The following is a 27,559-nucleotide window of genomic DNA, read 5'->3' on the forward strand; positions in this document are numbered from 1 at the left end:
CTTAACGAATAAACAAATTTTCACTTTTTAGTAAATTTTACGAATAAAATGGTATGTTGTTAGGAGGGTGTCATGTATCTACTTCTAAAAAGTAGCAATAAGGACTTCAGCAGTAGGCAAACCTCCCAATGACTCACATACATAGACACTGTCGTTACCTGTCGACAGACGTAAACAATACCATGCTCTGACTACATCTGATTGTGAACCAAGAGTTTCAAAAGGATGATGAAATCAAAGATTATCACGTGAAATATGATGCTGCTGTGAAGAAGGATAAATCTAAAAAAGAGCTGTTGAAGAGAGCATTACAGTACAGAACTCTCTTACCACGAGGGCAACCCCAAAATGGAACAAGCAGCCTCACAAAAAGGGGAGCTGTCACTTTATTCAAAAGCAGAAGTTGAAGGACTGCTTAAGAGGCAGAACAGACGGGATTCCTTCCTGGGAAGAGTTAGAAATCAGCAGTGAGATAAAAGGAGAAGAAACTACTTGGATAACTGATTTATGACACGAATTTTAAAAAATCCCATGAATACTACATGGAAGGAAAAGACAGAGCGAAACACCAAACTTCTTAAATAGGTTAGGAACACTGAAAATCAAACTGAAGATTTGTTCAGCTTGTTAATAACACTGAGGAATAGGAAGCCTGGGCCCCGCCTGGAGAGAGCCAGGCGGGGGCCACACCACCATCAAACTTCCCTCTCAACGTGTGTTCCTGGGATTACACTGTCGCTTTCCTCTTTTTCCTTACAGACAGCCATTCCAAGGAAACGCAAATGTTAAAAATCATATTCCCAAAGAGCCAGTCACGGAAAAGTCAGAATTACATTTTATTTCACATTGATAGAAACCGTGAAAAAGATTTACATTTTCCCACGTTACAGCACATTTCAATGGAATCTATTTCTTGCCATAAATTAGATCTTGCTGATTTGTGTAAGTGAAACAACAGTTTACATTCTTCAAGATAAAAGCAAAATGACTTAGTAAATGATTGTTTAAAAACTGTAAATCCAGACATAAACGTATGGCTTCATTATTAACATCCTACGCTGTCCATACGAAATCATTTCCATCATCAAGTAGCACCCATTTATAAAGATGCGTTCGTAACGGTGTTCTAGTCAGTTGGAATACAGCAGAAAAATTAACAACAGTTCAGAAATATCAGGCGTACATTTTTGCTACATATTAAACTGGGTGGTAACTACACCATATGTACTGAGTTCTGACTAGCTTTTATTACCCATAAACTTGTTTTCAAATAATGTTAACCAATAATCTGAAAAATCTATTTAAAATCAAATAATTGCTACTTTCATGTTTGCACAGAAACTAACTTAAAAAGATCCTCTCTGACTACAGTGAAAATTTCAAATAAGTCCACTGGCAGATAAAAGTAAAGCAAATTTTTCAAATGGATTGTTCATTTCCTACAGCAGTCGGTTTCAAACATATGTGCAAAATAAGTAAACTAAAACTCTACGCTATGAGAAGAATCATCTTAGAACAAATCATCTTAGAAATTACAGTTTGTAAGATCAGTCTTAAATATTTCGGAACATACTAGAATATGACCTAATTATTCTTTCAGTTAATTACAGAAAAATACAACCACAGAATTATCCTCGTTACCTGTAACTCTGCAGGCCTAAGCTGCAGACAAAGGTCCAGTTTAAGAAGTAGTGTAGAAACTTTGAAGGGATGCCTGGCTTCTTTCTACAAGTATAAATACACTTTCAGTGCCATCACGTCTGTGATTCGGAATGTCAAATTACAGCACATATTGACAGCAGACGTCCATGGCAAGTAGGCAATATTTGGTCTGTTATGAAGGATAAAAAAGAAGAAAGAACACTTTTCTTTTCTAGAGAGGAAAAAAGAGTATTAAATAGAAATTATATTCAGGAAAGAAAAACCTGGTCCCCAAAATAAGAGGGCCATTAATTGAAGACAGCAATATTTCTTTTTACTGACACTTAGAAGCATTATCCCTATTATTAGGAATAATGTAATAACACCTCATTCTTATTATGCATTATAATCATTAAGTACATATGAACACATATATAAAAATACAGATACTGCATGGTGACTAAGTAATTTGGGAATAAGTCCAGAGCCTTAAGTCACAGCACGCATAGACCTTTTATGTCTTAACTGCTCATTTATACCTGAGCAGGTTTTCATTAAGCATACTAATAATTTTCAAGTGATGTAATAAAAAATCTGGTTACAGTATTTTATTATTTTGCTGAATTACATATGAGAGAAAGAAGCTACCTGCTTCACCTACTTTAATACTAATATATTCTGGATCATGTTATACAAATACATACATAGAAACTTAAAAGATCATAAATTTCCCATGAGGAGATTTTTTAGTCTGTGTCATTGGTGTGTATTTGCAAAACATTTTAACACTGCAAACATCAGAGGTTTCAAGATCGGGCACAGAAAAAACTTTATACTCTATGACGATGATGCTGGTGTGCGCTTCTCCACAAGGCCTCTTAGTGACGTCAATCAATAGGAGGTAGGAGTTTATCAATGAACTGCTTGACATCCATCATTTCCTGTTTGGAATAAAGGGATTATTAATATGCAGTTACACAAATCAGAAATTAAATCCCCACTAAATACCACTAACTAAAACCACATTTTTACTACAATTATATAAAAAGTGGTGAAAAAGAAATGAGGCACCGATAGAAATTAGAAAACATTTCCCACGATGATTATTATCGTAATTCAATGATCACTCTCACGTATTACGAAGTCCTATGAAAATGGTCTGCATTTGCACTGCTTGAACAAAATAAAACACTGGGGGTGGCGGGGGGAGAGGAAGGGGGTCTAAAAGTGACAATAACTACACAGAGAAGACTTGGTATGTACACAACTGCCGTCAACCAAGTGTCCGTGCCCAGCTTCTAACACTCCCTCATTAGAATGAGATGCGAAATCAACAGTACCAGATGCTTTGTGCCTTTCCAAAGGATTCACACACAACCAGCCAGCTGAGGCTGAGGGGAGCAGGTCCCCAAGGCAGGCCTGGAGAGACGCAGAGGTGAATCCACCACAGAGGAAACTGCTCGGCACCTCCCGCGTCTGGCCCAGCTTTCTCACTTCCCTCAAACACATCTCCTGCTGCCACCGCCAGACCCACACAGGAGCACGCAGGAACCTTCGCCCGCATCGCCTCCTCACTCGGGAAAGAAGGCACGGCACGGCGGTGGCCTGTCTCACCCACCGTGTGGCCCCCACTGCGACCCCACCTCCTCCAGCCCCACCTCCTGTCCCTTCCTGCCCCGAACCGTCCGTCCAGTGTTCTCCAGTGTGGTGAACAGTCTCACCACACACACACAGCCGCCTGCGTCTGCCCCTTGAAGCCTCAGTGTGCTGACTCAGAGGCACCGAGTCTGGAGTCCTGGCATCTGTGTGTTTGTTAAGCTCCGGGAGCGGGGGGGGGGGGGGGGGGGGGAACCACTGCTCTGGACCTTCAGCTCCTCCCTCCTGGTACCCGGCGTGTTGCCCTTTCTGGACTCAATGCATCATCAGGGGCTCAACTATGTTCTCAGTAACGCCTAGAATCCCAGGTTCCCCATCTTTCTGGATAAGTCATATTACTACCTGCCTTCTCTGTCCCAAAGCAAATGATTTCGCCAGGCTGACAGGTGCAAAAAATGTTAACTTGGACTGTCTCAATGCTTAGCAACTGATTTTTATTCTAGTCCTTTTCAAGCCTCCAAACCTATCCTGACCTCGTTCTTACGATCACCCGTCTCAGTTTTTCAGAGCACTTTTAAAAAACTCCTAATATAACACATATCACATTCTGCTTTCTATATAGTTACTTGGATATATATCCTTCTCCCTATTCAAAATTTTCATTTTAAGTAAACTACTTTAGATTTTAACAAAGAAATGATTTTATTTGTCCTTGAACTATTTACAGTGTTTACATGTAATAAGAAATTAGTGAATGTCTGTTGAATTAAGTTGCGTAAACTTTGATCTAAGTCCTACTAACCTATGGTTCAATGTGAATTCATTAATTAACTTCTTTAAATCCCCAGTCAAATGTTATTTATCTTGAAAATATCACATGCAAACCGTTGCAGACATGTCCCTATAATCACTGCTTCCAAACACTTACCTGTTGACATGAACTGTGCGTCATGCCTCCATAGGTTTTGAAGGTTACATTGGTTGGATTTACCAATGTCTTTAGCCTTTCAGCAGTAAGAGAACCAAACATTAGGGGAACTAAAGGATCCGAATCTCCATGGCACTGAAGAATAGAAATGTCTCTATTCACGCCACTGATAGGACCCTGCAGAAAACAGAACAGGACTATAGGGTCATTTATCCAAGCGTGTGGAGCATCATGCTCGGCACATACAACACGTGCTTGCTCACGTTACAGGTGATCTTTGGCCACAGAAATAAAATTCCTCCCATCCTTATACCCCCCCATCTCTTTATTTAGACTTTTATAGGACATATGATTACCCTGCCTTGTACTGTATGTTTTCCTAATGAATCAGTTCCTTGAAACACATTGTATCCTAATCATATGTTCGGGTGGCTGGACACAAGAAGTATGTTTTAGCTGAGTCATGTTCTTTGCAGCTCTTATTTGATTCTTTCATTTTATTTTTTTTTTAAGAATGTGTATTTAATTACTTAATTAATTAATTTTTATTTTTGTCCGCGTTGGGTCTTCGCTGCTGCACGCGGGCTTTCTCTAGTTGCAGCAAGTGTACGGGCTTAGCTGCTCCGCGGCACGTGGGATCTTCCTGGACCAGGGACTGAACCCGTGTCCCCTGCACTGGCAGGCGGATTCTTAACCACTGCGCCACCAGGGAAGTCCCTCTTATTTGATTTGAATAAGAAAGTTAATAAACAGCACTTACTATGTGCAAGACACCGAAGGGTTACTATATAGTGATAAGAAAAACCCCCTAGGTTTAAGGATGAATTTGAAAATAAAATAACACCCGCATCCCCCATGTGTACTATATATTGCTTTATACTGTTGAGTATTTAGAAATTACATTCTACACTAGAATTCTGCCACCAAGCAATGAACATACTGGGCATTCAAAAACATCATTTCTATGTGTAAAGAATAGCCCTAATTTTGATATGTATCTTAAAATGTACCAAAGACTTCAAATATAGAATTTATGACAGTAAGGGCTTCCTTCCTCCTTCCCTCTCCCTCCCTTTCTTCCTTTCTCTTTTTAAGGACTCATTTCTTATTCTATTCCATGCAACCCACGGTAGAGACAGTGCAGTATACAGGTAAAGCCTAGCGATAGTACATCACAGAAGTCTACGGCAGTTCTTTTTAAAAACGGGTGACTGATGTAGACTACGGGCCTTGAGTGACACTGACGTGTCACCGTAGGTTCACTGGTTAAAACAAATGCGTCCTGTGCTGTGAGATGCTGATGGGGGGCTGTGCGTGGACGGGGACGCGGGTATATGGACACCTTCTGTACTTGCCGCTCAATTTGTTGTGAACCTGAAACTGCTTTAAAAAATTAAATTTATTAATAATCATAACGTGACGGTGTCCTCAACATCATCTGCCACCCCTCCGCTCAGTGACGCCGCGCTGCAGGCGTGCGCCAGGCACCTGTGGAAAGGAAGCCCGCAGGGGCAGCCAACAGCTGAGAGCGGTGACGCCAGCCAGCTTCTGCTGTGTGGTCAGTGCCGTGTACAGAGACAAAGCTCCTCCCTGGAAAGACAACAGGGAAAGTCAGTGGGACACAAATTCTGCCGGCAGCAACGGGAGTGATGCTTGTTCTCAACACCATTCATAAAAAAATCGAAGCGGGTGGCTGATGCCCAATACAATAGGCAAACTGGTAGAAATACATGCACGCCCCGCCGTGTCCACAAGGACCTGACTCTCCACGGTGAAGACCGTCGTGAGACCACAGCGACTGCCCAACCAGCCAACAGCAGAGCCCGCTGCTGCCCTGACAATGCCGTACGGAAGTTCCGAACTTATAGTTACTGTTTTCTTTGTTTTGGCTGCACCATGCATCAAATGGGATCTTAGTTCCCCAACCGGGGATCCAACCCACACCCCCTGCAGTGGGAGCGCGGAGTCTTAAGCAGTGGACCACAAGGGAAGTCCCCTAGAGTAACTATCTCCTCCTCAGCAAACACGTAGGACCAAAATCTGGTCTTAAACTGGTATTACTTTCCAAAACAAGAACTCATGAGAAGAAGCCCGCGGCGGACACCTCTGGAGCACTGGCCGCCAGCTCACAACACCCGTATGCTGGGGCCTGCGTGCCCTCTGACCCGTGCTGTTACCAAGACTGACTCTGCTCCCCTCCCAAGGACGACCCCACCATCTACTCAAGAACGGGAACCACTGAGGGATCCTTGAACATGGGGTGCGGCTGAAGCACCCCCGACCCAGGGACCAGGACAGATGCAGCGGCGGTCAGGAAGCGGCCGGCACAGCCCCTGCGCTATGCAGTGGCGGTCAGGAAGCGGCCAGCACAGCCCCTGCGCCGGGGTCGCTTTGTGGGAGTCCCTACCCTGATCTCACCCCACCGGGATTACAGGGAAGTCCGCAGGGCTCGACCACTGAGAATCTGTGACAAACAGAGGGAAGGAATTCTCCTGTCTTCGACCTTTTTATTCCATTGCTCGTCTGCTCCTGGGAAGGGGACTTACACCTGCGTTTAGGCAGAGTTTCGTTCAGAGAGGTACAGAGTGTTAACTCAGGCCTAACTGCGTGTGTACTAGCTATTTTAGAAAAATACATTCCAGGTTCCAATCAGTTTCCTTAAAAAATTGACTTTCAAGACATAATCTATAGGGTGAAGGCTATCACTGAAGAGAGAAAACTAAAAAAGGAAAAGAGCATGACACACTCTCTAATTAATCAATCATTATTTCTGGTCCATTCAAACTTAATTCAGCATTAACAGTAAGCAATATATCAGATTCTAGAACATCTTCTAAAAACAGGACTCCTCCATAGAAAAACGATGGAAACTACAGACTTCTAGATAAATATACTGATGACGCCGACATATCACCCAAACTTTTATCTTACCTGAGAAAATCCTCCCAAAATAATTCTGTTAGAAGGAATGCCATTCTTCACCTCTTGGTCTATCAAAGCTTTTACTAAAAATAACATAAAAGTTAAATCACCAATACTTTCAAAGTTAAGCCCACTGATATAATTTAAATAGGAAAAAAATTAATAACAGAAAACCACAAAGTATATTAAAGGTCAAAACAAGTGAAAAACTTGGAGCACTCTATTAAAATACAAAACTAGAATGGATTTTCAAAAACTCAAGATTTTGCAGCTGTTACTTAAACTTAAACTGTTCAATTATTTGTTGCATAATCTGTAAACAAGTTTTTTCTCGCATCAACAGATGGGTACGGATAGTCCTTTATCCATGGTCCATTCTGCTCATATACATTTTACAGTTCTTTCTCTTCAATGAACCATAGGCATTTGTACCTAAAAGCTGTTATTTTAAAATCGTAGGTAGTTAAGTAGTTTACATGGTTTGTGACTGACGGTGTTTAAACAGTTCACTATATTATTTTAAAAAAAAGAAAAGAAGACACAGTACGCTTTTCCCTATAGCCAATGAACAATGCGGGAGAAAAATCAAATGAATTCTTTGGTTTCTGCAAAACACTCTGACATGCATCATTAACCGTACTACTTGATTAACTCCTAGAATTTCCTTTTTCTTTATAATACTATGTTTTTGATAACTGCACCTTTTACAAATTCATCTCCTCTCATTTTTGACATATGTGTAAGTTTCATCTTCTTAAGATGAAACTTGCCAACTTTATATTTCCTTTTTACCAAAACCCTGCTTTTATTAGAACACTGCAAAAACCCCAAAGCCCAAATTAAACGTTTTTTTCTTTTTGTATAAATTTAGTTCTTAGTTAGAATAGGCTGAAAAGCAAGTGGTACCCTGATGAGTGTGTGGAAAACGGGCTAGAGGAGAGGACAGGAGTAGAGAGGTGAAAGCCTTGCTGAGAAGCCTGAGGCTTTACTGAGGGGGAATGCAGGGCCTGGGCGGGAAAGGAGATGCAGGTGGGCAGCAGCAGCCCTGCGCTGGGGAGGAGCAGGGAGCTGGGGCCACTTTCCCTCCGTTTCAAACGGCTTCACTCCTCTGGTTACACCAAGCGCTGAGATAAAGTTAAACCAGGTATGGTGACAACAGTCAGCTGTGGAGTGACGGGTCCTGATTCCAGGCCCTGGACGCACCCCGAGCCCTTTCTTCTTTGTTCACGGGCACATCTTCCCGGCCCCAAATGGAGACACCCCTCATTCCTAACTCTGGGCCTCAACCCGATTCTCTCCAATCAGACATCACGTCAGACACGAAGAATGCCACGGGCCAACCCTACCCGGGGAAGGGACTTTCACCCTGCAACCCACTGGGCCTGGCCGTCTGCTCCACAAGGCCCACCCTCCCTGACAACCCACCCCCAGACCTGACACGAGCTCTATTATAGGTTGACAAAACCCTAGCTCTAGGAGTGTAGCATTGATCCACTTTTCGATGGTCCTAAAAGTCAGTGTCCTTGGTATGACATTCCTTAATATCCAATATGTTTTGAATGCATCTTCCCTGTCTTAAAGTTAAGAGTTCTTCTAAAAAATAAAAAGATTTTTAAAAAGGAACCTACCTACCGTTTTTGGTTTTTAAATGAGTTTTGAAAATTTCCAACAAATGTGAAAATAGGAAGACCGTGCAGGGTTCCCTGGGTACCTATCACCTCGCGTCTGTAACGAACGCCTCACAGCCAGGCCTGCTGCATCGAGGCCACCAAGTCATCACCCAGGTCATGAGGGAGGCCGGCCTGGCCACCGCGCTGTCTACTTGTCAATGTTGCAGTACATACGAGTCAAAGACACACGTGCTTCTGGGCATGGGCTAAAACCAGACTTCTCCCGGTAAGTTAGTGTTCTTTATGTTTTCACCCCACAAGTAAGCGGGGTTACCATGTTCATAAGCGAGGACGTGACTGGAGACCCTGCAAAGCAGAGCTCATACCGTTACAGGAGTGCCCAGTGAGATGATTTGTAGGAATCGCCTGGCAGGTCCAGTAGTGTTCGAGCAGGGGCCCCTCACTAAAACTAACCATTACCATAATTTTCGTTATATATCATGACATCATTGGTAGCCTTATCTATGTCCTTATTTCAAATCTCTTTAATGACAATAACTGGTCACAGCCATCAACCATGCTGCGATTTTCTCCACTGGCCTACGTCAGTCAAAGCAAAACGACGCATCCGACAGCACTCAAGCCTGACAAGTGCCGTTCCTCCCCACACGCCTCACCTTCACGGGCCATTATTAACGAGTCAAACAAGACAGTGAGCCGTCAGAAAGGAAGGACAGCACCACCTGCGTTTACATAGTATGTAGTATTCCATCAACAACAACAGCACGACTGAATCTACTATAAAACTTTTCTTACTTACCACTTTCTGCTGCCTGTTTAATTCCAGTTTCATCTTCCTGTGAATCTGGTGAAAGCCCAATGATGTCAAACCTGGAAAATAAGGCAAAATTCTAAAAGAATCATTCAATTCTAAGAATATCTACTCTTGATAAGAAGATGGTAATTTTAGAGAAAAAAGGCTAACCAAAGATATTCTCTAGAACATTAAACTCAAATTAAACTGTTTCTGGGGACTTCCCTGGTGGTCGAGTGGGTAAGACTCCGTGCTCCCAATGCAGGGGGGCCTGGGTTCGATCCCTGGCCAGGGAACTAGATCCCACCTGCCACAACTAAGAAGTCTGCATGCCGCAACTAAAAGATTCCACATGCCACAACTAAGACCCGGCGTGGCCAAAATAAATAAATAAATATTAAAAACAAAAAAAACTGTCTCTGGAGGCCAAACGGTCAACTTAAATGCGTGAATGTGACATCCTGTAAGTTCCCCTCACACCAACTAGATACAGATTGTATTAAAAAGTCACAGTACCATGTAATTTTAAGGTAGAAACACCTGGAGAATGACCTAGTCCCACCTGACGCCTGACAGGAGTCTCAAACCACAGCCCTAAGATCTTTGGAATAAACTCCAGCCCCTCGCTTCCCTCCTAGTGCATCGTAAGTCAGCCGTCTGGAAAGAGCTACTTCACCACGGCACCTGCGCACGCGCGGCCCACACCTACTGCACACAGGCCACCTCCATCCACATTCTGCAAAACCCGTCACCACGCACTGCAGCGACCTCAAGCCGGAGGCTGGGGCCCTCCTTTGGCCCCGACTACCTCACTACCCGCTCGGTGCTTCCACTATGGTCTCGAGCAACGTGAGGTAGAAACTTTGCTTCTGGATAGGAATTGTGCCAGAGCGGGAAGGTGGAAGAATCAAAGGTCAGGGTAGGCAGGAACCTGTAAAAGTTGCCAAGCAATGTCCAGCAGATAAAAACGAAGGTGCAGGGTGGGTTAGAGGTGAGTGGGAACAAGCAGAGGACAAGGTGGCGACAGGCTGGAGTCCCCACGAGGCCTCAACAGGCAGTGCAGAGACGGGGGAGCAAACTCCCAGGGGGAACAACTACGCTTGACAGTCAGGTCTGAAGTAAGTGCCTTCAGAGATGGAACACTTCCAGACGACAAAGCCCAGGGGATGCTGTGGGTGCCTGAAGCTGAGAGAGGAAAACATCAGCGGAAAGAGAAGAGTCCAGGAAGTGACAAGCCGGTCAAGGCTTGTGAATGGGTCACTGACATTGGATCCCATAGTCACCTGAAAGGTAAGACGGTGGCAGGAGCTAGAGGGGAAAGGGAAATAGGAATCAGGTGTCAAAGTCATCAGTTTTGAACAGACCTGACGGCAGATCTCAGAGCAGCAGGAAGAAAGCATGGTCTGTAAGTGGCTCAGAGAACAAAGAACCGACTGTAAAGCACACAGGGAACGCCTGACATCACGAATGTCTCGAGAGGGCTCAGCAGGAATTGCTTTCCTTAAAAACTGGCCAGCTCTCCAGGAAGGCGAGAAGGTGGGAGGTGGAGAGGCCACGGCTTCACCAGAGTGGATGCCACACGGGCACACGAACACGTTTGGGTACTGAAATCAACAAAGGTTTATCAAGCAGTGAGAGGTGCTCTCTGCGGTATCTCTATCCACCCACTCTCTCCTGTTTCTCTACCTGTTGGTGCAGCTCCTTAAGATTTACCCCAAATCTAACATATAAAACCTGAAATAGTCGAATAAAGGTTAAATTTATATAACTTTGCAACTTAAAAATAATTAATTAAAAATTGCTATATGCAAAAGCACTTCTGATTAAAAAAAAAAGTATAAGTAAAAAGTTCTTATTGAATAAGTGAAGTCTTACTTACCAAGAAGGCATGGCCATGTTCATATTTAATGTTACAGGCATAACTGGTCTACATGGGGAAGAAAAAGAAAAGGAAAAATAAGTATAGTATACCAAAGTACAAAACCTGATAAATTCCATCAACTGAAGATGATTACTTGAGGCTCTCACAAAATTGAATGCTACAATTTGAATAGATGAGCTGCTTCACTGCACGTACACCTGCACAATTCTGTTCTCCACACCCTCCAAATGGTTCTCAAGACAGAGCCGCAGCTGGAATGGACTAAGCTTGGCGAATAAACAACATCTTCCTTCTTCAACATCTTTATTTGATACTTTCAAACCAGACACGAGAAGGAAAACAGTAACCAAGACAGATGGAAATTTCTGAGACTTTGACTAAGGGGCTAAGGACACAAGCAACTTACTGCACAGGAATGGTGACATCAATTCCCATAGGCTCAAATTACATTTTTGCTTATTTTCTAGTTCTTAGCTATGTACCTGCTTGTTTAAGAGACCTCTAAATAAATAAGGGAAATATAAGTCTTGCCTAAGTGTCCATTATACCCAACTCAATTCTGTGATGAAAAACTTGCTGGACAACCTGAATGCAGCTAGGTACAAAAGGAAAGAAAACCAAATACACTCTAACTACATCTCACCACCATCCTCCTGACTCATGAAACAAGTTTACCTTAGAGGTCACAAAATCTTAGCAAAATTTCCACGAAAACATAAACTTCCCTAGGTTGGGAAATAGCCTTAAACTAAATTCAATCTTGGAGCCAATAACAGTGTAGCAGAAATTCCAACACCATCAAGAATTCTGTCTTGCAGACACAGAGAACAGACTTGAGGACACAGGTGGGAAGGGGAGGCTGGGACACAGTGAGAGAGTGGCATGGACATATATACACCACCAAATGTAAAATAGATAGCTAGTGGAAAGCAGCCGCATAGCACAGGGAGATCAGCTCGGTGCTTTGTGTCCGCCTAGAGGGGTGGGATAGGGAGGGTGGGAGGGAGACGCAAGAGGGAGGGGATATGGGGATATATGTATATGTATAGCTGATTCACTTTGTTATAAAGCAGAAACTAACACAACATTTTAAAGCAATTATACTCCAATAAAGACAAAAAAAAAAGAATTCTGTCTCTGGCATGAGTCAGATTAATAAGGACACCGCAACCCTTTCAGGATAAAAAGAGGGGGGATGTTTTCTTACATAATCTCGTATTTTTCCTCTTTCACATTTATCGACTCTGCTGCTACGACCACTTCCGAGGATGAATTACTAAGCTATCAGCATGTATCTCACCCCACCTGTTTCTTCATGGCTACTGCTTCTCAGCACACTTTGACCTAAGACTTGCTCATCTTAGTGATTTTCTGAGTTTGCTCAAAACTTACTAGTTTCTTTCTGACACCGACAAATGTCTTCAGAATTCAAAACCAAACCTAACAGTCTCCAGAGTCTGTGCTCTTTCCACGCTGCATCACATTGCCTCGAACTGATCAAATTTAGGCGTGTTTTCAAGGTAGTGGAGATTTCTCCCAAACCTGATAGGTAAATCCCCTTCAGAGAGAGCTCATGGATGTCCTGAGAACTTAACAGCACTTGTATGTCTACAAAAATTTTTCTGGCTGTGAGTTCAACTGATCTCCAAGAGAGCATTATTTTAAATTTCTCAACAAAAAGGATAAGAAAAAAATTCAACGTAACCAGGACACATTTTAGTTTCACAGAACTTACTAATCTTTATTTTGAAGCTGAACATTTAAAAGATAAAAATTAATTATATTCAAATGCTTTGCTGGAAAAGTAAAGCTATCACGATTGTTCCTCTCCAGACTCTGAATCCCAAGCCTGAAAACTGAAAACACTTACGCGTGCGGGCAGATGTACTTGATGTGGGCACTTCTGATACCTGCAAAGGCTTCTGCCCACCCATGCCTGGTGGAGAAACCACATGAATAACGCCATTAGATACTGCTTTAAATTCCAGTAAGTTAATAACAGAAGAGTAAATCTGTGAGGGTAAATTTCAACCCCTTAAAAGACCACCACCAATCTAGAAACAACCCAAAGCTTATGATTTCAGCTTCACCTGCGGATAAAAATGATCTCTCGTGATTCCTGAAGAGCAGTGTTTTCTCTTGCATATACTTCACTGGGCTTTATAATTTATAAAATACATTTTTTTAATCTCTTTATAACCTCCCAACAATGTGCCTAACAAAGTAGGCAAGACATGATATAATTCATTTTATATGAAGAAAAAATTCTCAGAGGAGTAAAGTAAAGCAGCTGTCTGATATTTCTCCATGCTTACTACACCATTAAAAATAACAACCTATGGGACTTCCCTGGTGGCGCAGTGGTTAAGAATCCACCTGCCAATGCAGGGGACACGGGTTCAAGCCCTGGTCCGGGAAGATCCCACATGCCACGGAACTAAGCCCGTGCGCCACAACTACTGAGCCTGCACTCTAGAGCCCGCGAGCCACAACTACTGAGCCCACGTGCCACAACTACTGAAGCCCGGCACGCCTGGAGCCCATGCTCCACAACAAGAGAAGCCACCGCAATGAGAAACCCACACACCGCAACGAAGAGTAGCCCCCGCTCGCAACAACTAGAGAAAGCCCACGCACAGCAACGAAGACCCAACGCAGCCAAAAAAAGAAAAGAAGTTGAAAAAGTAACTTTAATTAACGTTCTCTCCTTATGCGTATATGTACATATATATGGTCAAAACAGAATATGAGGCGTCATCAAAATCCTTCTGGCCAGAAATAAACAGTTAATCTTTCTACGTATTTCCTTCCAACTTTTTCCATGCATATCACTTGAGAAATAGATACAGATTTCACAAGAATGGAATGATACTATACATACATACAGCTCCCTGTGTCTTTACACTTGACATTACACCTGATACTTTCCACATTTTACCTCTATTAGAGGGTAAAATAAAGGTAACTTAAGACCTTTTTGGATTAAATAGTTTTGAAATAAATGTTAAATGCTTTTCTATTAACTACTTCTCTATTTTAATCCACCTTCCCCCAAAATGTTAAGGAAATACAGAAAACTTAGTAACATTATGAACATTAACACTTATGTAACACTGTACTGAGTCAGGCACTATTCTAGAAGTTATATATGGGTGCATGCATGTGCATATGTGTGTTTCCATGTGGGTTCGTGTGTGTGTGTATGTGAGACTTTAGTGTGAAAAGTACAAAACATGTTGAAAGAAATGAAAGAAGATCTATATAATGGACATCCTGCATTCTGGAAGACTTAATATTCTTAAGATGGAAGTGCTCCCCAAATGGATCCACAGTCAATGCAATCTCTATGAGAATCACAGCTGGCTTTGCAGAAACTGACAAGCTAACTCTAAAATTCATTTGGACACTCAAGAGACCCAGAACAGCCGATATTGAAAAAAAAGTATTGTTGGAGGACTCACACTTCCCAATTTCAAGTTACTACAAAGCAACAGTAATAAAGATTGTGACACTGAAAAGACATACAAATCAATGAAATAGATTTGAGAATACAGAAATAAACCCTCACATTTATGGTCAGTTTATTTCTGAACAGGGTGCCAAAACAAATCAATGGGGAAGGAATAGTCTTTTCAACAAAAGTAACTGGAATAAGTGGAAACCCACGTGCAACAGGATGAAGTTAGATTCCTACCTCACACCATGTACAAAAATTAACTCAGAATATAGCAAAGACCTAAACGTAGGAGATCAAACTATAAAACTCCTAGAAGAAAACATGCAAAAATCTTTGTGACCTTGGACGTGGCAATGGTTTTTTAGACGTGAAGACAAAAGCACAAGCAACAAAGGAAAATACTTTAGTAAATAATAAACGAGTAGCAGTCTTGGGTTCTAGCCCCAACTCTGTCTCTATCTAGAAGTGTGGCCTCAAACAGTTCATTCAGTCCAGTGGTTTTCGAAAATGTGTTGCCGTCTGGGAACTTGTTAAAAAGTCTGAGTACACTGGTTCCTCGATTCCAGCCCAACACCACAGGCTTTTTCCTAGTCGGTCCCCCTTCCCGTATTCGTAATTCCGCGAGAAAGCTGGCTTCAGCTCTGGCAACTCTGGGCCAGCAGTGCAGGTTGGGACCTGCCTCCCCCCAGGTGCCCCACCCATAGTCATGCTTCTTGCGTGGGAACACCCCCTCCCCTCACAGCTGACCGTGACACCGGAAAGCACAGCTCTGACGAAGGGGAGCGGGGAAGGAGAAAGCCAGGCCCTCTTCATGGAAACCCCTCCCTCCCCTCCGTATATTCCAGGCTTCGCTGGTCTGTATCGCCCATCTGTGTGAGATTTTTCTAGGCCAGATTGTAAAAGTTTACAAAACAAAGTTTCAAAGGCAGAAGTGGTTAAGTGGGTCAGATCTTACTGAGAGGTCAAATAAGGAGAGGATTGAAAATAATACTGTAGACTGCCAACAAATAAATACCAAATGAAGGAATTTTTTAAAAGAGCATTATTTGGCAACCATCACAATAACAGATCCAGACAGCAATCGTTAATGGGTGCTAAATCCACAGGTGAAAAATTGGTGAGAAACAGATATTTTCATAAAATCCAAGTATCTCCCCACAAAACACTTTTTAAGTGCAATTATATTTATTAATTTTACTGTGGAGAAACCTGGCAGACACTACCTTAACCAGATAATGAAACACAGTATCATCAGCAAAGGCACAAAAATCAACACAGTGTGGTCCCAGGACCACCACAGCAACCTCTGCGGTGTCCCTGCCGAAAGGGAGACGTCACATAAACCCAAACTGAGGGACATCCTACCTAGGAACTGGCCCATAGGGGAAGAGTGTCAAGGTCACCAAAGACAAGAAAATGGACTGCTCAGGACTGAAGGAGCCTCAGGAGACATGACAGCTCAATCTAACTTGAGATCCTGGACCCAGAAAGGACACCACTGGGTCAACCCAGGGAAAGGCAAGTGGGGCTGGTGGATGTGATGGTAGCTACAGATCAGTGTTAACGGCCTGATTGATGCTTATACCATGGCTAGGTGGCCATGTCCTTGTACTTACAAAATACACACTGAAGCTCTATGGAGTCATGAGGCAACATGTCTGCAACTTATTCTCAAGCGTGTGAGAAATGTTAACAACTGCGTAATCTGAGTGACAGGTAGAAGGACCTCTAAATACTATTTCTGCAACCTTCATGTAAATTTGAAGTTATTTTAAAAGAAGTAGTTAAAAATTTTACATGACAACACAACGAGGGAATGTAACCCTCGAAGTAAATCTGTGAGTCCAAACTACACAAGTGGGGAGGGGCAAGCTAATAGACATCAAAGGAGTGGCAGGATTAGAAAATCACATCACAGTAACAACCTACTCCAGCAAGAATCATCCACAGACGCGAAAAATATCAGGTGAAAGTCTGATGTACGATTTGCATCTCCCCACGACTCACTCTACCTACACAGGGAGAGTAGGTGCCGTAGAGAGACCCAGAGGAAGAAAGAGACCACCTTTATCGCGTGATCCAGGTCGGCATCAGTAATGGGACGGACCGTCCCACGTGCCTCCTGACGTGATGCAATGAACAGGCCGTACCATGTACATGGTGTTCGTACCAAAAATGCACAAGCTGAACGTCATCGTGAGGAAATGTCAAATAAACCTAAATGGAGGGACCAGCCTGATCCCTGCAGAAACGTCCATGTCACGAACGCCAAAGAAGAGCCGAGGGACTGTTCCAGATTAAAAGAGACTGAAGAGCTGCAGCAGCTCAGCGCAGTGCGGCTGGGATGGAAGTGCAGGCGGACAGGATTACTGCAAAGGACACGACTGGGGCAGCTGCCAAGGTCTGTTAGACGACAGACTAGACCGGATAACAATGTTAAATGGCGCTGAATCTCCTGAATTTGGTAATTTTCTGTGGTTACATAAGAGACTCTGCTTGTTCTTAGGAGATACATGTTGAAGTCTGGAAATAAAGAATCATGGCATCGGCAATTTATTCTCCCAAGTTTTGGCAAACACAGTAACATATTCGATAGAGATCAGTGAATCTGAGTAGAAGGTTTTAAGGAATCTGTTTTATTCTTGCAACCCTTCTATAAATTTGAAAGCATTTCAAAATAAAACACTTTTAAAATGCTATCAAAAATAAATATGTATCTCTGGGTTGTTCAACTGTTTTTCACTCTCTTCTCAAGCATATTTGTATTTGAATTTTTTTTATAAGACAAATGTAACATTTTCATAATCATAAGACAAGCTGTTTTTATTTTGGAAGGAAAACTGATCTTAGGCAATGTAGTTTGAACTAACACATTTTATTATACATGTTATGCATAGAAACAATTTTGTGGTCAGATGTGTTTCCTGCAGAACTTTCCAGAGCTTTAAACATGCTAGTGCATACCCAGTAAATCTTCTAGAGGAGACTATGCCGTAACATATTTCCTAGACACTAAGATATAATCTAAGTGGCACCACTGAAAAAAAGCCTTTTATAAAAAAAAAAAAATCACCACCACAATAAACACACATATCGTAAGATGAATACCCATCTCAGTAACATAAAAATGTGGGGGAAATGACATATTAGAATTGAGAAAATATAGAATTATACAGGGTCCCCCAATCTTATTTGGCCATCAGAGACTTTTCATGAGAACACAGACTGCAAGACCCAAGTTCCCAGACAGCACACACCTTGGCTGGTCCTGCAAAAAAGAACCTTAACCAAGAAAGGCAAAGCTGCCCATTTCCATAGCTGAGTCGCTTAATCCCTATCATCCTCTACGGTAACCTGACAAAAGAACTTTAGTCCTCCAAAAAGTAACTCAAACATTGAATTGCCACTTGTCAGATCGGCTGGTTCTGAATTTCGTCATGTGCTCATGGAAGCAATCTAGCGTCAGCTTTCTTTCGTGCCCTCCCCCAAAGTAAATACTGTCAGAACTGGAGACCTCTACTTCTTTATATAAACTTAATTCTTAGTCAAGATGTCATGGCTGCTCTTGGTGTTTTTAATCTCACATTGTTCATTTTTTTCATCACTTTCACTCTTAACTTTGGTCTAAAGAATCTGGCTAAACTGGGGTCCACAGAGAATCTTTCTACAACTGAAGATTTTACCCCCTGGACTGATTCTTCAGACCCTGAAGCTCTCTTTATTGGGAAAGTTACAGGTGAACTAGATCCTCCCTGGGTCTCAGCATCAAGAAGGGTTTGGTGATAAAACAGAGCTCCTCTAAAACCTCTGTTTAGAAAAATAAATAAATAGTAAAGTAAGTCTGTCCTTTTCATAGGACTACCTGATGGCCAGAAACAGTCCTATAACCTTTCCCATAACTCCATGCAAGGCATGTGTCATGTACCTCTACTTGGGAGGCATAAAAGGATATTAGGAATCACTTTCAAGAATTAATCTGGCCCAGTGCCTCCTTGCGAAGATTTAATAGTTTCTTGGCTATCTTATCAAAATTTATCTTCACTTTTCCTCTAATTCTTCAATTTTGTAACAATGTTATAACAATAATTTGATCGAAGTTTCAAACAGATAACCACTGATTTAAATTTTAAAAAGCTCTCAATATAGAAAGAGACTGAGTGAAAGATAAACCATGTGGCTACAGTTAGCACAACAGAATGTGTTTGATAAGCCTCCAAACAAATCTTTGAGCTGCATTCCCTGCCCTTCAACTGATTTTTTTCTTTTAAGGGAACATCGGAGCTCTCATTCAGAATGTTCACATTGCTATTATCTCACTTATCAAAATCAACTAGTTCTTCTCAACCTGCCCTGAAATTTTACCTCCTCTGGAAAGCTGTCACTTGCATCTCTACAAACATACCTCCCATCTCTGGTATCCACTACACACGGCAACTCAAGGAGGAGTTTGCAGTTTTAATATGTTCCAGACAGAGAAGGTGAAGAATGACAAAATAAGAGGATGAGGGGAAAATTCTGGGGGTTTTCAAAAAAAGAAAGGATTCTATCTCATGACTGGACTGTACGAAATATGACTATCAATCTATTTTTATACAATCCTAGAATTCTTTGCTCGTGTAGAGTTGCATGACCCGTTTCATTAGGGTACTAACAATGGTACCTACCCTGTGTCTCCCAATCCATGAAGGAAAATCACCTAGAACGGAAGAGGAACAATGAGTAAGCAATGCCTAAATAAACCCAGCGGAATGTTACACACTCCAGAGCCCCAGTTAAGGTGGAGGCCGGAATCACAGAACACTACCTTCAGCAAGTTAATCAATCTCTACAGACCTCGCGTAAGGGGCAAAAGCACTTAACGTCTCTCGGTGCATTTCCTAAGATAATTAACGTGGGATTTTAGCACTTAAAGAGGTCCCAGTTAGACAGGCTTCTGGGCAAATGATCACATTCCAAGAAAAATCGTTTTGTCTCTTTAGGGTCAAACCATGAAAGTTCTCACGCGTACAGTATAATTTCTCCATCCCAAAAGGGAGCTTTCCGGCGGCTAAAAGTAAGTTTGAGATCCTCACGCACAAGTTTCCTAAGGAACAGCACCTCTGATCGAAAAGGACACTAAATCTTCAAACTTCTTTAACTGAGGACAGGGGTGCAAGGTGACACAATCAAGGCATCTACCTCATGCACAGACAAGGCAGCAACGTGCTCCAGAGCCACCTGGAGTTGGGGCGCCGTCCACTCAAGCGGGTGCCTCCGGGGTCCCGGGGCGGATCCGCGCGCAGGGCCCGGGGGATGCGGGGCCGGGGGCGCTGGGCCTCGGTGCCGCCCGCCCGCCCGCCGCGACCCCGCCCCCTCCGCACACAGCCCGGCCGGGCGGCGCCCACCACCGCGCCCGACCCCCCGGACCGCACGCCCCGTCCCAGCCCCGGCCCGCCGCCCACCGGCCCGCGACGCGACCCCTCGCGAGGCCCCCAGCGCCGCACTCACCACGGCGGTGGCCTTCCGGACGGCGGGCACGATGGCGGGCAGCGGAGCCGACATGTTATTGCCGCACATACACCGGCTCCACCGACCGCGCGTCGGAAGCGGAAGGCGGAGCGGGCGCCTAGCCGCTGCCCAAGGGGGTGCAAGCGCCGAGTCCGGCCCGCCCACGGGCGCGCGCTCAGGCGCGTGCGCGCCCACGCCGCGCCGCGCCGCGCCTCGCCGTACCGTGCCCCGCCCCGCCCCGCCCCGCCGGTCGCCCCGCGCGTCACAGTGCCCGGCCGCCCGACGCCGCGTTGGCCGCGGCAGAGGGCGGCCCGAGCTGACCTCCGGCCCGCGGGCCGCGCGTGCTCAGTGCGGGCGGCCGGTCTGGGGGGCGGGGCCGCGCGGTCACTCCCGACCCCACTCACTTGCAAAGGTCGGGAAGGACTGGACTTGGGGAGCAACTTCTGCGGTATTTCCACTGGGGGCTGCACAGGTGTGTAGTTTGGGGGCCCGCGCCTCGCCTCCTTTGAACTGCAACTGGAGAGGGAAGCACTCAGTTGTCACCGAGTTTCCACAATTTGCTGATTGGTGGCTCTGGAGGTCCTATTGATTTAGGCCCCAGAACACATGACCCCATTCTACAGCGGTGGCCCGATGCCCATCAAATACCTGGTAGGATCTGGGAGGGGCGGAGATGGACACACCTAAAGGCAAAATGCCCTGACCTTCGGAGGGTTACAGTTGACCACTGGAGAAAACACACAGTGAGAGCTGTGGTTCCGTTTTATTTGGGGACTCACTGAGGGCTATGCCCTGGGACACCTCCTCTCAGCGCTGAGGACGTGCTCTGAAAAGTTTGGGCGGGGGGCGAGGTCAGTGGGTAGATGATTTTGGTCCAAGTGTGCATGCAGTCAAGCACGTGTCTCCCCAGAAGGTTGCTGCTAGTCAGAAGAGATTTAATGGTTTTAGTGCTTTTCTGAATGTGGGAAGATGCAAGAGTTTGGGTTCATAAAAATTTTCACCTGCAAGTATCTAATTATCTGAAGTCCTGTTCTGCCAGTTTTCCCCAGAGAACAGGGTACCTCATCCCGATCTCAGCCCTGAACTCCTTTCTGGAGGTGTTGAAGGTCAGCGACTGCAGCGGCTACTGACTTCACCCTTGTAGAACCAGGTGTCAAACGACAGTTTTTAGTTGTCACAATCTAGTGGAGAAACTTAGAGGATATATACAGTCTGTTAAAAGGAGGATAACAGGCCCCAAATGGAGTCACTTGTGCTAAGCCCACATCATCCCCAAACTGAAACTTACTACCTAAACTTATTCCAGTTTCAATCTCTGGCAGGATGTAATCTTAAAGTCAGTCTGGAATTTCCTAGTCGGCGCTAGTGAGTTAATCAGCCTGTCTAGACCCCTTCCATCCCCCAAAGAAAAATGAAGTAATCTGCTCTTTCCTCGTTGCCACCCTCTTTCTGCCTTTAAAAGTCTTCTGTTTGTGCGGCTCCCCGGAGCTCCTCTCTACTTGCTGGATGGGGTGCTGCCCCATTCATGAATCGTTGCATAAAGCCAATTAGATTTTTTTATTTATTCTGTTGAGTTTTGTTTTTTAACAATCCTTAGGGAGTCCAGTGTAAGGGAAGGGGAAGCTAGTGAACAAAGATCTTAAAAACAAAAACAAAACAACAAAATCTCCACTTTAATTATATGATAGCCAGAATGCTTGAAGTTTGGGGGTCTTATTCATACTCTCTTTTATTTTTTCCCCAATCATTCTTATACTGGATCTGAGTGCTGATAATTTTGTGGGCTCTCAAAAATGTTAAGTTGGTGCTGATTTCTCCAAAATAAAAAGGCTATTGGGATTTTCAGTGAGATTCTCATGAAGCTACAGACCAATTTGAGGACGTCTGACAACTGAGTCTTCTGATCCAAGAACTAGTGTGAATTTTTAGGTAATCTTGGATTTCTACCAGTAATGTTTTATTTATTTATTTTTAAAGTGTTTCTTTGTTTTTATAAATTTTTATTTATTTATGGCTGCGTTGGGTCTTTGTTGCTGTGCGTGGGCTTTCTCTAGTTGTGGCAAGCGGGGGCTACTCTTCGTTGTGGTTCGTGGGCTTCTCATCGCGGTGGCTTCTCTTGTTGCAGAGCACGGGCTCTAGGCGCGCGGGCTTCAGTAGTTGGGGTTCGCGGGCTCTAGAGCTCAGGATCAGTAGTTGTGGCGCACGGGCTTAGTTGCTTCACGGCATGTGGCATCTTCCCGGACCAGGGCCTGAACCCGTATCCCCTTCATTGGCAGGCGGATTCTTAACCTCTGTGCCACCAGGGAAGCCCTCTGTTAGTAATGTTTTCTACTTTTCATTGTATAGGCCGGAATACCTTTTGTCAAATTTATGCCTAGAAAATCCATATCTTATGCAATTGTAAATGGTATTTCAAATTTCAATTTAATTATTTATTGCTAGATACAGGAATTTAATTTTTGCATACTGGCCTTGTATCTGAAATCTTGCTATACTCACTTAAGTTTTAGTAGCTTTTTTTTTTTGGTGGATTTTTAGGCAATTATATACTTGAAAATAATTTCCATGTATCTGTGTATTTCCCAAATTTCTTTCACAAGTTCCATTGTGGTCAGAAAATATACTTTGTGTGACTTCAGATTTTCAGTTCTATTGAGACAGGTTTTATGTCACAGCATATGGTCTATTTTGGAGACTGTTCCATGTGCATTTGAGAAGAATATGTATTCTGCTGTTGTTGGGCAGAGTGTTTGATAGATGTCTATTATGTCCAGCTAGTTTTTAATGTTGTTCAAGTGTTCTATAACCTCATCAGTCTTCTGCCTATTTATTCTGTCAATTTTTGAATGAGGGGAATTCAAGTCCCCAACTCTTATTGTTGAATTGTCTATTGTTTTCTTTAGATTCTGTCAGTTTTTGCTTCCTGTTAACAATTTTTATCTTAAAATCTATTTTTTCAGATATTAACATAGCTGCTCCAGCTCTCTTATTGTTGCTGTTTATCTTTTTACATACTTTTACTTTGACAGCTTTATTGAGATATAATTTACAAATCATACAATTCATCCATTAAAGTGTACAATTCAATGATTTTTGGTACATTACATCATTAATTTTGTAATTGTAGTGAAATGTATTTAACATAAAATTTGCCATTTTTGCCATTTTAAAGTGTATAACTCAGTAGCGTTAATTGCATTTAAAATGTTGTGCAAACTTCACCACTGTTTCCAAAACTTTTTCATCACTCCAAACAGAAACTCTGTAACTGTTAGGCAACACTCTCCATTCCACCCTCTCCCTAACCCTTTGTAATGTCTAATCTACTTTCTGTCTCTATGAATTTGTTTATTCCAGATATTTTATGTAAGTGGATTCATACAATATTTATCCTTTTGTATCTCACTTATTTCATTTAGCATAATGTTTTCAAGGTTCTTCCATGTTGTGGCATGTATCATATCTTCATTCCCTTTTATGATTGAATAAAATACCTTTGCAGGTGTACACTACTTTTTGTTTATCCATTCGTCTGTTGATGGACACTTGGGTTGTTTCCACCTTTTGGTTTTTGTGAATAATGCTTCAATGAACATTGGCATACAAATATCTGTTTGACTTCCTGCTTTCAGTTCCTTTGGACATATACCATCAGCTTTCAGCATTTGACCATGATGTGTCTGGGTGTAGACCTCCTTTCAGTCATGCTAAGAGTTTATTGAGGCTCTTGGATACGTAATGTTTCTCATAGTGTTTGGGAAGTTTTCAACCACTATATAGTTGATATTTTTCTGCTCCCCTCCCTCCTTTCCTTCAGTTACTTCCATTACACAAATGCTGGTATGCCTAATGGTGTCCCACAATTCTGTAAGGCCCTGCTCAGTTTTCTTCATTCTTTTTCTCTGTTCCTCAGATTGCGTAACCTCTAACAATCTGTATTTAAGTTCTCTGACTCTTCCATCTTTCAGTTCACACTTACTGTTGTGCCCCTGTAGTGAATGTTTGTCCAGTCACACCCTTGATGTTCCCTCCAGAATACTCTTTCTCATTTTTTGCAATATAGAAAGGCTGAGAAATTTCCAAATCTTCTCTTTTCCTTCCTTTTTCTAACATGCCCCTCAAAACTCTCCCAGCCTCTACCCATTAACCAGTTCTAAAGTCACTTCCACAATTTTAGATGTTTGTTAGAGCAGTGCCCTAATTCCTGGTACCAGAATCTCTATTAGTTTGCTAGGGCTACCATAACAAAGGACCACAGACTGGGTGGATTAACAGACAAATTAATTTGTTCACAGTTCTGGAGGTGAGATGTCTAAGATCGAGGTGTCGGCAGGGCTGGTTTCCTCTGAGGCCTCTCTCCGTGACTTGTAGGTGACTGTCTTCTCCCTGTGTCTTCACAGTCTTCCCTCTATACAGATTGGCTCTGATTTGGGACGCGGGTATAAATCTGAGAATTTATAAACCATTTAAGACCACCTTGGGAGAACATCTGCATAGAAACAATAAATTTCAATATTTAGAGGTCAGATGGTGTAGGAGGAGACAGTAAAAGTGAGAGAGGTCAGCCAGGATGGAAGAAAGAAACCAGAAATGTGGGCTATCCAGAAATCGAACAAGGAAAATATTTCAAGTGGGGGTGGCCAACTGCTCTGAGTGCTGCTAAGAACTCACTTTAGAAGATAATTTCTATTTTTTAGCTTTATTGAGGTACAATTAATATATACAAATTGTACATATTTAATGTGTACATTTTGATGAGTTTGGACATATGCTTACACTTGTGATACCATCACCACAATCATGGTAATAAACATTCCATCACCTCTTAAAGATTTCTTGTGTCCCCTTGCTTTGTTTCTTGTGATAAGAACGTTTAACATAAAATTTACCATCTTGGGACTTCCCTGGTGGTCCAGTGGTTAAGAATCTGCCTTCCAATGCAGGGGATGTGGGTTTGATCCCTGGTCGGGGAACTAGGATCCCACATGCCTCGAGGCAACTAAGCCCGCGAGCCACAACTACTGAGCCCACGAGCCACAACTAGAGAGGCTGCATGCCACAACAAAAGATCCCGCATGCTCCATCGAAGATCCCGCATGCCGCAGCTAAGACCTGACACAGCCAATAAATAAATAAATATATATATATATATATTTTTAAAAAGATTTACCTTCTTAAGTTTTTAAGCACACACCACACTGCTAACTATAGGCACCATGTTGTAATGTTATAGATCTCTAGACCTTATAGATCCCTAGATCATATAGATCCCTAGATAGCATTCACTCTGCATACCTGGAACTTTACACCCAGTCACCAACAACTCTCCATTTACCCCACTCCTAATCCCTAGCAATCACCAATTTATTTTCTACTTATATGAGTTTGACTATTTGATACATGATATAGGTGGAATCATGCAGTACTTGTCCTTCTGTGACTGACATTTCATTCAGCATAACATCTTCCATGTCTATCCATGTTGTCACAAATGGTACAATTTCCTTAAATTTTAAATTGGAATAATATTTAATTTTAGGTCTATCCCATATTTCCTTTATCCATTTGTCTGTCGATGCACATGGGTTGTTTCCATGTCTTGGCTACTGTGAATAATGCTGCAGTAAACATGGAAGTGCAAATATCTCTTCGAGATCCTGATTTCAGTTCTTTTGGATATATACCCAGGAGTGGGCTTGCTGGATAACGTAGCTCTATTTTTACTTAAAAAAATTTTTTTAATTAAAAAATATTTTTTTTGCTGCACTGTGCGGCACACAGGATCTTAGTTCCCCCAACCAGAGATTGAACCCCCGCCCTCTGCAGTGGAAGTGCAGAGTCTTAACCACTGGACTGCCAGGGAAGTCCCCTATTTTTACTTTTTTGAGGAACCTCCATACTGTTTTCCAAAGAGGCTGCACCATTTTACATTTTTTTTTTTTTTTTGCGGTACGCGGGCCTCTCACTATTGCGGCCTCTTCCGTTGCGGAGCACAGGCTCCGGACGCGCAGGCTCAGCGGCCATGGCTCACGGACCCAGCCGCTCCGTGGCATGTGGGATCTTCCCGGACCGGGGCACGAACCCGTGTCCGCTGCATCGGCAGGCGGACTCTCAACCACTGCGCCACCAGGGAAGCCCCACCATTTTACCTTTTTATATTCTGATTAGCAGTACAAGGAGAGATTGATAATGTAGGAAAGAAAGGGGATATGAAAACTACAAAATTCTGAAGCAGGTGGGAGGAGTCCAGATCACAGGTGGAAAGACTGACCATTAGCAGGAGAAAAGCCACTTTCTTCTCTTTAATAGGATATAGAGGATGAATGCTGTTCTAGGGAAGGACTGTACATTTACTGGTGGGATGTGGAAGAAATTCTCCGTCTCATGACTCCTTTTTCTAAAGTATAAAGGAAAATCATTGACAGAGAGAGAGGGAAAGTAGATACAAAATAGTCATCATGGAGAGTGAAAAAGTAAGTTTTCTAGAACACTGAGGTAGGATGACCAATTTGAGGTTTATGGCCATGAATTTAAAGAAAGTCTATCAACCTGAAAGCCAGTTCTCTGGGGCCAGAAAAGAGGAAAATACTGAAAACTGGTCTAGAAAGAGCAAATACAGTAATTGTAGCTTCTTATTTACACTAAATGATGATTGAAAGTGTACAGGTATATTGATAATCCATGACAATGGATTAAATTGTCAGTAAATTGTTAGTAAATAGGCAGCTAACAGAAGTTGGAAATGAGAAAGGGCAAAGGAGTGACAGGGGAGGCGTGTCAGTATCTTCATCTTAGAGGGAGGAGCTCATATATACTTCTGAAACTTGAACATCCAAGAAGTAGTTCTTATATTATTTAAAGTTCTTATATTATTTAAATCACACAGTTTACCATGAGAGAAAATACTAGAAGGAAGTAGTTTAATATAGATCTTCAGCTATCATAAAACAAGTGAATGAATATACAATGTCAAAAGTTGATAAAAAACAATTAGTGTAGGGAAATTTTAATTTGTAAATATGGAGGCAATCACCAGAAGAAATGAAAACAGAAAGTTAAAAGTGATTGCCTATGAAGATCTCCTGCTTCTCAGTGTAGGCGCTTTTGTACAGCTGCATTTTTTTCATAACAAATGAATGCATTATGTACTATGATAAAATCAAAACAAAAATTATCTAGGTGTGAATGAAGACCTTTGAGTCAGGAACAACCTTTGATAAAA

General features: G+C 42.8%; 1 protein-coding gene and 1 long non-coding RNA gene across 4 annotated transcripts; one reads left to right on the forward strand and one right to left on the reverse strand.

The window, feature by feature from the left end:
* Nucleotides 1-823: 823 nt before the first annotated feature.
* Nucleotides 824-20,581, reverse strand: LYPLA1 (lysophospholipase 1). 3 transcript variants are annotated; one of them, XR_004486048.2, is made up of 10 exons: nucleotides 20,338-20,547; nucleotides 19,515-19,546; nucleotides 13,264-13,329; nucleotides 11,391-11,438; nucleotides 9,518-9,588; nucleotides 7,097-7,170; nucleotides 5,654-5,755; nucleotides 4,166-4,342; nucleotides 2,478-2,582; nucleotides 824-1,831 (listed from the first exon to the last, which is right to left on the reverse strand). XR_004486048.2 is itself a non-coding variant. In XM_004275013.4 (9 exons), the coding sequence occupies exons 1-9, from the start codon at nucleotides 20,404-20,406 to the stop codon at nucleotides 2,529-2,531; spliced, it is 693 nt and encodes a 230-aa protein (XP_004275061.1). In that variant the 5' UTR covers nucleotides 20,407-20,581; the 3' UTR covers nucleotides 824-2,528. The 3 variants fall into 3 exon arrangements, 1 of the variants encoding a protein (XP_004275061.1); XR_004486047.2 differs by having other exon boundaries at nucleotides 824-1,873; XM_004275013.4 differs by having other exon boundaries at nucleotides 824-2,582; nucleotides 20,338-20,581.
* Nucleotides 20,582-20,590: 9 nt separating this feature from the next.
* On the forward strand, nucleotides 20,591-23,844 carry LOC125961758 (uncharacterized). The gene is made up of 2 exons (XR_007472737.1): nucleotides 20,591-20,809; nucleotides 22,184-23,844. It is a non-coding gene; the product is annotated as an uncharacterized LOC125961758 (long non-coding RNA).
* The last annotated feature ends 3,715 nt before the right edge of the window (nucleotides 23,845-27,559 follow it).

The sequence above is a fragment of the Orcinus orca genome, chromosome 17, assembly GCF_937001465.1.
Source record: "Orcinus orca chromosome 17, mOrcOrc1.1, whole genome shotgun sequence".
In the NCBI taxonomy this organism is placed as follows: domain Eukaryota; kingdom Metazoa; phylum Chordata; class Mammalia; order Artiodactyla; family Delphinidae; genus Orcinus; species Orcinus orca.